The sequence below is a fragment of the Chanos chanos genome, chromosome 11, assembly GCF_902362185.1.
Source record: "Chanos chanos chromosome 11, fChaCha1.1, whole genome shotgun sequence".
Lineage (NCBI taxonomy): Eukaryota > Metazoa > Chordata > Actinopteri > Gonorynchiformes > Chanidae > Chanos > Chanos chanos.
The window spans coordinates 14,959,722-14,970,115 of NC_044505.1; the positions used below are offsets into that span (position 1 = coordinate 14,959,722).

Consider the following 10,394-nt stretch of genomic DNA (forward strand, 5'->3'; position numbering starts at 1 on the left):
TCAAAGTGTATTAAGTAAATGATCTGTTTCATTAATTAATTGGTTAATATAAAACACAACATAACCCTTTTCGTGCTTTCAAATGTTCTTTTTAAGACTTTGAGAATCGTAGTCGATAAAACAAAGGGCTAGTTTGTTAAGGAAGCAAAAATTATCTACAAAGGAAAATGGGGCAATAATTAATCATTGTGTCTGTTTAATTAAAACCATGAGTGAGGTTTACTAGCTTCCCTGAGAATAAGCAAAGGGCTCTTGTGTGCTTGGATGTGTGTGTGTGTGTGTGTGTGTGTGTGTGAGAGAGAGAGAGAGAGAGAGAGAGAGAGAGAGAGAGAGTGAGAGAGTGAGTTTTCTCTACATGAACATGTGTTTGAATTTAAGATTTTATTCTGTCAATTTTTTTTTAGTTCACTGAACAGAGGTTACAGTTAAAAGGAGATGTTTTTAAAACTATATTAATACACACAGCTATGTGTTTAAAGATTAAAATGCTATTAAAGTACTATTGTAAAAGTGTTTTCTTTAATGTATTTTGTCATATTTCCTGCATCCATAATCCGTAATTCAATTAGCACCTCAACCAGTTAGCACCTCAAATATGTATCATCATACCTCAGAAATGTTCTTTGGAATTTGTGTGATTGATTTTTGAAATATTTTTGGGGTACATTATTGTCATGTATCTGTATCAATGATTTGGATTCAAGGAAACTAAATAAAAATTAATTTTGCAGAAAGGCGATGTCACTGCTGAATAATTTTGAGGTGGTGTAAAAATGTTCGTGACTTAGTGTGATTTCTGAATTTTCAAGATGGTTCAGCCATTTTGAAGGCAAACATAAGAATGGAGCCGAGATTCTGGTGGAAAAGGAGGAGAACGAGAGAGAGAGAAAGAGAGAGAGAGAAAGAGTTGTTCTGGCAAGGTAGAATTTCTGACATGCCAGTGCAGCCTACTGGAATTTGTGTATGTGTGTGTGTGTGTGTGTGTGTGTGTGTGTATGTGTGTGTGTGTGTGTATGTGTGTGTGTGTGTGTGTGTGTGTGTATGTGTGTGTGTGTGTGTGTGTGTGTGTGTGTGTGTGTGTGTCCATATTATAGTTGACTGAGTGAGCTCAGCAGACATCCCCTTGGATACCACCTCATGGCCTTATTGTATTCTCACATGTCAATGTGTATGTGTGTAAAGCTACGAAAACACATGAAATGTGGCTATGTGTAGAGGTACACAAGTATATAGTAAGTGTCTCCAAGTGTATTTGTCTTTCTGCGTGTGTATGTGCACATCTTCACGTTTCTACAATGTACCAGCCATACCTCGGTTTAAATTCTGTCCTTGAACATTCTCACTTCAGACAGAGAGAGAGAGAGAGAGAGAGAGAGAGAGCGAGCGATGGAGGAGAAGAAAGAAGAGGAGGCACAGGAAGGGTGAAAGGATTATTCGGTGGAAAGAGAAACAGAGTGTGGGAGAAGGAGAGAGGGAGCAGGTGAGAGAGAGAGAGAGAGAGGAGGGTTCCCTGCTGCCTCACATCTTTGAACCCACCCCCACCTTGACAGGTCACATGATCTGTATGATGCCAGCTGTCTCATTTGCATGTGTTTTAACTACAGCAAAGATTCATCATTAAAGAGAGAGAGAGAGGCAAGTGAGAGGGAGAGACAGAGGAGAGGAGAGAGAGAGAGAGAGAGAGAGAGAGAGAGAGAGAGAGAGAGAGAGAGAGAGAAAGATGGGGACAAAAGGAGAGCTACAGCCACACTGGGGGAATTGATTGATTAAGGAAAAAGAGTAACATCCCTTGCTTTCTATAGCTGAATGTAGCAGGGAGACTGAACAATGAGAAGAGATGTGTAGTGCATTTCTTTCATTCCCCTCCTCTTTGAACAAGGCTAATTTGACATGCAGAGAGGGAGAGAGAGAGAGAGAGAGGGAGAGAGAGAGAGAGAGAGAGAGAGAGAGAGAGAGAGAGAGAGAGAGAGAGAGAGAGAGAGAGAGAGGGTTAAACCTTTCTCAGAACCACAGACATGTCAGCACATGTGCATGCTGATGAGGTCTATGATGAAACGGTGAGGCTTCACGCGCATACATACATACATTTGTGTTCCAATCAGAATACAGGCACTTCAGACAATGTAATTGTTTGTTTGTAAGTGTGTGTGTGTGTGTGTGTGTGTGTGTGTGTGTGTATTAGAGGAGTTTGGAAGAGCTGTATTTGGATATTCTTGACCTTCACTGTTAATTTGAACTGAAGCATCATACTGCATTGCTACTGTTTTCATTTTCAGCACACCAGCAGAAGCTGTTCCTCTAGCCTCTTCACACCTTCATCGCCATTTACAGCCATTCAGCTAACTGCTAGTGACTCATAAAGAGTTCAAAACACTTACATTTGCTGCCAAATGCCCCCCCCCCCCCTCACACACACACACACACACACATTGTTGTTCTCTGTGTGTATAGTTTTTTGTTTTTTTTTATGAGGAGGATCGTAATGATGCAGAGTCAAAAAGCTAATGTTATGACACATTAGCACAGAGATGAATCAGCTGTTGTAATCTAGACAGAGGATAGAAACAACAGCTGTGTAATGCACATGACAGGAAAGTGCTGTTCCAATTACTTATCCCTAACATCATTTCATCATAAGGTCATAAAAAAAGAGGGAAAACATATGGTCCTTCTTCAAACAAACAACAATATCTAACCAAGTGCAGAAAGTATATATTTCCCAAAGGTGTGTGCATACACTGGACAGTACCGGGACATACATTCACACGCTGAGCTTATGTGTGTGTTTGTGGTCTGTGTGTTAGCGCGCCAATGTGTGTGTGTGTGTGTTTGTGTGAGAGAGAGAGAGAGCGACAGAGAGAGAGATAAAAGAGAGGCATATGATGATTTAATAGAGAGGAAATATCATACAGCTGCAACCCTCTCTGTCTTGTTGCCAGCGGTTGGATACAATCCTAAAGGCTACACCCTCATATTTTTTATTGCTGGCACAACACCACGCGCAATAAAAACAGTAGTCAAAACTATACGGCGTCCAGTAAGATACAAGATACTGTACAACGTTGCATGGACTTGGACAACGTAATGTCCATGTAAACATGCTCTGGGAGCAGCCTATGGCAGTTGTGAACCGTCCAGTAGATAAAGAACCCGGATATTTCTGTTGGTCCGTCTTAAGCTAGCCTTTAAGGATTTTGAATCAGTCGCAGAATGTATTAGAAACGAGTTAGAAACGTATCGGTGTGACGTTGAACGGAATCCTATGGGACATATTGTCAGGTTTGTCACGTAAAGAGAATGCAACGTTTACACGGGGCTTTAACGGGTGTACTTTGGCACCACCTTCAGGAAAATTCCTTCATCACAACTGTTGCTTTGACTTCTGCAGCGACAACAAAACGGATTTGACATTGTCTGTACTGTTTGAAAATGTACGTAAGAAGGTGATGTTTATTTTAACGAGTTGTGCTATGTTTATTGTTGTGACACTGCTCTTTTAGAGAGAAACGTTCACAACACAAGAGTAACTGAACGTAGAGCGTCACAAGCGGAAACCGGAAATTCCGTCACGTACTGGGAAATTCAAATTGCTTCAACAACACTTTTCAATTTGGAGTAGTCTCAGCGAACGGACCTACGATTGAGAGAAAATTTTAACTTATGTTCACAGTACTTTCTTATTTAAAGAGTTTTCTTTTTATTCTCCGAGTGTTGTTTTTGAAATCAAAACGAAGGGCAGTTCAAGGTAAAGTCTAACTTCAGATGATGAAACTTCACTTGCTGAAACAGTTCAGACTGGCTGACGTTAGCTGGCAGTCTGAATAAACAGATGCCTCGTTAGGTGGTTTCTACATTGTAACAGATATATTTCCATTAATATGACGAATAAACATACAGATGAAATACCGAATGTTGACAGACAACTGGACTTGATCATTATATTTTTTTAATCGAAGTCAGTTTGAATTGTACAGTCGACCAGTGGTGTGTACAGCATTGCTCTTGTGATCAAACAGGATCTGATGAATGGTTCTCGAGAATACCAGTCGCTAATTTGAGTTTTTATGTGAACACAGACTCGTGGCTTCCTGCTTAGGTCTAAGTGGACGGACTCGGAAAATATGCCCATAGACAGCGCGTGCGAGCTTCTGAAGTACTATGAGGTCTACGAAACAATTGGTTCAGGTAACGTACTTTAATTTTAGGTTACAGTTTAAGTGGAACTTTCTCTTCATCGTTCTGTCTGTGTATATGTTTAAGTGAGCCACACTGTGCTATGATTTTAACCATACTTCCCAACGAACACTGAGGCTAAATATACGTCTCTCTGCCTGTAAGGTGGTTTTGCTAAGGTCAAGCTGGGCCGACATATCCTGACAGGAGAGAAGGTGGCGATAAAAATTATGGACAAGAAGGACCTTGGGGTGAGTGACAACGTTTCCACTCGAAAGAACTCCGTAGTGGCACGACTCGTCCATTACCGATGTACGGTCCTCACGCCTATTTACATGTGTTCATTTCTCAGACCGAACTTACACAGTGTGGGTTTCACAGATGGTCAGTGTCAGGCGGGGCTGTATCCAGCTGAAAACTTGGCAACTGATGCGCCTGTGTATAAAACTGGGAATAGAATTTGAATTTGAATGATAGGAAGTGAATGTCATTCCCTGTGACTCAGATTTCCCCCGGTCCGTTTGAAAGGCCATTCACTCCACTGCCTTTCTGAAACGAACAAGCAGAGAACGGAGTGCTGTCCCGCAGGGGTCTTGTAATTAAGTTAATTTCTCATGTACATATAACACGAGAAGCCTTAACTAGCTTCCTTATGTGCAGAGACCCAGACCTATACCCTGCTACTTGCTGGGTCATGTCTCTTAGCTCTAAACCACGTCGAAAGCAAAAATTGTGGTGGAACTCTGTGTGTGTGTGTGTGTGTGTTCAGTCGTGAAAAGAGCTTTCTGAGCCCTGTTCCATATCTGTTCTGTAGGACGATCTTCCTCGTGTGAAGACTGAGATAGAAGCCATGAAGAGCCTGAGTCACCAGCACGTGTGTCGCCTTTACCACGTCATCGAGACAAGTAGCAGAATCTTCATGGTGCTAGAGGTCGGTAGAGATGAATTTTTGGTCTGTTTGTTTGTTTGTTTGTTTTTTCCCGACTGATTCAAGCTTAGTGCTCCAGTTCTGTCCTGTGATGGTGTTTTGTTCCTCTCCATCTATTTGGTTTTGTTGGCTTCCAGTCATTTTTCATGTATGTATAAGGGTATGGATGGATGAGGGCTGGGGTGTCAGGGTTTCAGCCGGTTTGGTTTTCATCTATAAAGGAATAGGATAAAGAAGATGTTCATATAAATGCTCTCTCTCTCTCTCTCTGTGTGTGTGTGTGTGTGTGTGTGTGTGTGTGTGTTGCAGTACTGTCCTGGAGGAGAGCTCTTTGATTACATCATAGCGAAGGATCGTTTGTCGGAGGAGGAAACTCGAGTCTTTTTCAGACAGATCATCTCTGCACTGGCCTACGTGCACAGCCAGGGCTACGCCCACAGAGACCTCAAACCGGTGAGTGTCAGCCAGTGAGAGCTCTCCACCGTTTCTAATAACCTCTCCCATTGGTTCAGCTGTATTGTATTGCTTTGATGGTTTTTCTGTCATTGTTTTTATTTACTTATTTATTTATTTTTAGGAAAACCTTCTCATTGATGAAGATCATAACCTGAAGTTGATTGACTTTGGCCTGTGTGCAAAACCCAAGGTGTGTGTCCCTGACTGGGAACTGGATGGCATTGGAAATGCTGTACTGGGAAGGTTGGGATATACGGTGGTGGTGTTGGGTCTGGGTTGTGTTCCTGCTGTGTTGTGGAGCATAATGACATGGCGTGTTTTTTCCCTCGCACTCTGTTGTGTTAATAACAGGGTTTGGGATACAGAAATATAACAGGCAGGTTTGGGTTATGTATTTATTACACCTGTTATATTACACATTCTGCTGTGTAATATAACAGGGAGGTTTGGGTCATATTTTTAATATATTTTGCTGTGTAATATAACAAGTGGAATTGGGTTGTGTGATTATTATGTTCTGATGTGTAATATAACAGGGAGGTTTGGGTTATGTTTTTAATATACTCTTATGTGTAATATGACAGGGAGGTGTGGGATATGTTTATAATTTATTCTGATGTGTAATATAACAGGGAGGTTTGGGTTATGTTTATAATATACTCTGATGTGTAATGTAACAGGGAGGTTTGAGGTTATGTTTATAATATACTCTGTTGTGTAATATAACAGGGAGGTTTGGGTTATGTTTATAATATATTCTGATGTGTAATATAACAGGGCAGTTTGGGTTATGTTTATAATATACTCTGATGTGTGATATAACAGGGAGGTTTGGGTTATGTTTATAATATACTCTGATGTGTGATATAACAGGGAGGTTTGGGTTATGTTTATAATATACTCTGTTGTGTAATCTAACAGGGAGGTTTGGGTTATGTTTATAATATACTCTATTGTGTAATCTAACAGGGAGGTTTGGGTTATGTTTATAATATACTCTGATGTGTGATATAACAGGGAGGTTTGGGTTATGTTTATAATATATTATGTTGTGTAAGATAACAGGGAGGTTTGGGTTATGTTTATAATATATTATGTTGTGTAAGATAACAGGGAGGTTTGGGTTATGTTTATAATATACTCTGATGTGTGATATAACAGGGCGGTTTGGGTTATGTTTATAATATACTCTGATGTGTGATATAACAGGGCGGTTTGGGTTATGTTTATAATATACTCTGATGTGTAATATAACAGGGCAGTTTGGGTTATGTTTATAATATACTCTGATGTGTGATATAACAGGGCAGTTTGGGTTATGTTTATAATATACTCTGATGTGTGATATAACAGGGCAGTTTGGGTTATGTTTATAATATACTCTGATGTGTGATATAACAGGGCAGTTTGGGTTATGTTTATAATATACTCTGATGTGTGATATAACAGGGCAGTTTGGGTTATGTTTATAATATACTCTGATGTGTAATATAACAGGGCAGTTTGGGTTATGTTTATAATATACTCTGATGTGTAATATAACAGGGAGGTTTGGGTTATGTTTTTAATATACTCTGATGTGTAATATAACAGGGAGGTTTGGGTTATGTTTATAATATACTCTGTTGTGTAAGATAACAGGGAGGTTTGGGTTATGTTTATAATATATTCTGATGTGTAATATAACAGGGAGGTTTGGGTTATGTTTATAATATACTCTGTTGTGTAATATAACAGGGCAGTTTGGGTTATGTTTATAATATACTCTGTTGTGTAAGATAACAGGGAGGTTTGGGTTATGCTTATAATATACTCTGATGTGTAATATAACAGGGAGGTTTGGGTTATGTTTATAATATACTCTGTTGTGTAATATAACAGGGCAGTTTGGGTTATGTTTATAATATACTCTGATGTGTGATATAACAGGGAGGTTTGGGTTATGTTTATAATATATTATGTTGTGTAAGATAACAGGGAGGTTTGGGTTATGTTTATAATATACTCTGATGTGTAATATAACAGGGAGGTTTGGGTTATGTTTATAATATACTCTGATGTGTGATATAACAGGGAGGTTTGGGTTATGTTTTTAATATACTCTGTTGTGTAAGATAACAGGGAGGTTTGGGTTATGCTTATAATATACTCTGATGTGTAATATAACAGGGAGGTTTGGGTTATGTTTTTAATATACTCTGATGTGTGATATAACAGGGAGGTTTGGGTTATGTTTATAATATATTATGTTGTGTAATATAACAGGGAGGTTTGGGTTATGCTTATAATATACTCTGATGTGTAATGTAACAGGGAGGTTTGGGTTATGAACTGACGACCTGCTGTGGTAGTCCAGCATACGCTGCTCCAGAGCTCATTCAGGGCAAGGCTTACATCGGCTCTGAGGTGAGTGCCCGCGCTCAGAGCGGGTGTGTTTCTGTATGTGCTCTTGTGTCTTGTTTATATGACACCTGTCTGCACGAGTGGTTATATACATATACATACATCTCTCTCCATGTCGAAGATCTGTTTCAATGCCTGCTCTAAATCTGCCTGTTTGTGTGTGGCTGTGTGTGCGTGGGGTGTTGTTTTTGTTTGTTTGTTTGTCTCTCAGGCTGATGTGTGGAGTGCAGGTGTGCTACTCTTTGCCCTGCTGTGCGGATACCTGCCATTTGATGATGATAACTGTATGGTCCTTTACAGGAAAATCACTGTAAGACTCCCCCTCACTGCACTGTCAGATATTAATGATAGAGAGGAGTATGTAAGAGAGAGAAACAGAACAGACAGGAGCTGAAATGCTGAAGAATAAGATGGCTGTGTTTGTGAATGTGGATTTGTTTGTGGATGTAGATGTGGATTTGTAAGTCATTTGGTTTAACTCCTGTTTGCACAGAGAGGCAAATATGACAATCCACGCTGGCTCTCTCCCGGCAGCATCCTGCTCCTAAACCAGATGATGCAGGTATGGCGTGTGTGTGTGTGTGTGTGAGAGAGAGAGTGTGTGTGTTTGTGAGAGAGAGAGAGAGAGAGAGAGAGAGGCAGAGGCATATAGTGTGAGTGTGTGTGTGAGAGAGAGAGAGAGGCAGAGGCATATAGTGTGAGTGTGTGTGAGAGAGAGAGAGAGAGAGAGAGAGAGAGGGGGCATATAGTGTGAGTGTGTTTGTGAGAGAGAGAGAGAGAGAGAGAGAGAGGGGCATATAGTGTGAGTGTGTGTGTGAGAGAGAGAGAGAGCGAGGCATATAGTGTGAGTGTGTGTGAGAGAGAGAGAGAGAGAGCCAGAGGCATATAGTGTGAGTGTGTGTGAGAGAGAGAGAGAGAGAGAGAGGGGGGCATATAGTGTGAGTGTGTGTGTGAGAGAGAGAGAGAGAGAGGCATATAGTGTGAGTGTGTGTGTGAGAGAGAGTGTGTGACAGATAGTAAGTGTGTGTGAGTGTGTGTGCGTGCATTTGTGATGGCGGTTGAGCAGTTCCTCTGTCTGACCTCTAGGTGGAGCCAAAGAGGCGCCTGTCGGTGAGGCAGTTGCTGGATCACCCCTGGGTTATGAGGGGTTACAGCAGCCCTGTGGAGTGGCACAGCAAATACCCTGTAAGACTCTCACATATCATTACCTCTCACACAATACCTGTCAGTGTTTCACACTCTCAGCTACAATCTCACTGTGAAATATTTAGACCCATATTGACACTGACCAGCTATAAAGCTGCACCTTTCAGAATACAGCGTGTGAGGATATTGCTGTATACGGATATGAATGTCTTGTCTCATATATATATGTGTGTGTGTGTGTGTGTGTGTGTGTGTTAGCTGGGTCACATTGATGAGGACTGTATCACTGAGATGGCAGTGGCTTTGAAGCGCTCCAGACAGAGCACAATCCAACTGGTCTCTGAGGTAGAGAACACAACCATCACCTTCTCTCTCTCTCACTCTCAATTCTCTCCTCCACACGTTCAGAACGAGGGAAACGTGGTTTTATTTTTCACTCTTTTCCCTGTTCCACAAATAGTTTTCTGTTCACCAAAAACGACAAAAGAACAGATTTTTTTCGCACCGACGAGAAAATGAAAAACTAACGAAAATGTTGCGATTCTCAGCGTGACCGCTAGATGGCAGTAGTGGCCAGAGTGTCTGAAACCATTTGTTTGAGGATATCGTGTCTGCGGCAGTGACCTGATCCAAAAATAAAAGTCATAAAACTATCACAAACACAAAAGGCAAAACAAGGCGGTCTTGTATGCACACTAGCTGGCGGTACACACGTTTACTTAAAGCAGAATGGCTGTGTACTTTCTTGTGTGGAGTCTCGTTACTGTATTCTATAGGAAACAATATACTCAGTCGGTGCTCTGTAGGTGAGTTTGTAAATACAGCCCAGTGGTGCAGGTCCGTATGAATTTGATTAAAATTTTTTGTATTATAATTTTTTTTCCCCCACCGAGAACGCACCATAGATTAACGCTGTGCTTACTGTTTTTCAGAATTTAAGAACTGAAATGAGAGATGTTGGTGGTTCGTGTGTGTAATGTGTGTAATGTGTGTGTTTTGTTCAGTGGAAGTACGATCAAACGACAGCCACCTATCTGTTGCTGCTGGCGAAGAAACAGCGAGGGAGACCGGTCCGTCTGAGAGCCGACATTCCCGCACAGAACCTCGCCTGTTCGCCTTCACACAACCACGAGGTAAATGTGGCCGACATATTACACACACACACACACACACACCTGTGGCATTCTCACAACAGAATCAACTGTACTCTCATAGCCTGAACGCAAGTCACTCAAAAACAAACCAAAAACACACAGTATCGTCTTGACTCCATCTTTAGAGGGACGTG

General features: G+C 41.1%; 1 protein-coding gene across 1 annotated transcript in view; it reads left to right on the forward strand.

Annotated features, from left to right (window-relative positions):
• Positions 1-4,121: 4,121 nt before the first annotated feature.
• melk (maternal embryonic leucine zipper kinase) overlaps positions 4,122-10,394 on the forward strand; it is a 13,143-nt gene continuing 6,870 nt past the window's right edge. Inside the window, exons 1-11 of the mRNA XM_030788206.1 lie at positions 4,122-4,185; positions 4,339-4,424; positions 4,988-5,104; positions 5,411-5,554; positions 5,679-5,747; positions 7,871-7,963; positions 8,172-8,270; positions 8,454-8,522; positions 9,047-9,145; positions 9,365-9,451; positions 10,111-10,239. Coding sequence (XP_030644066.1) covers positions 4,122-4,185; positions 4,339-4,424; positions 4,988-5,104; positions 5,411-5,554; positions 5,679-5,747; positions 7,871-7,963; positions 8,172-8,270; positions 8,454-8,522; positions 9,047-9,145; positions 9,365-9,451; positions 10,111-10,239 — 1,056 coding nt within the window. The remainder of the gene's footprint in view (positions 4,186-4,338; positions 4,425-4,987; positions 5,105-5,410; positions 5,555-5,678; positions 5,748-7,870; positions 7,964-8,171; positions 8,271-8,453; positions 8,523-9,046; positions 9,146-9,364; positions 9,452-10,110; positions 10,240-10,394) is intronic.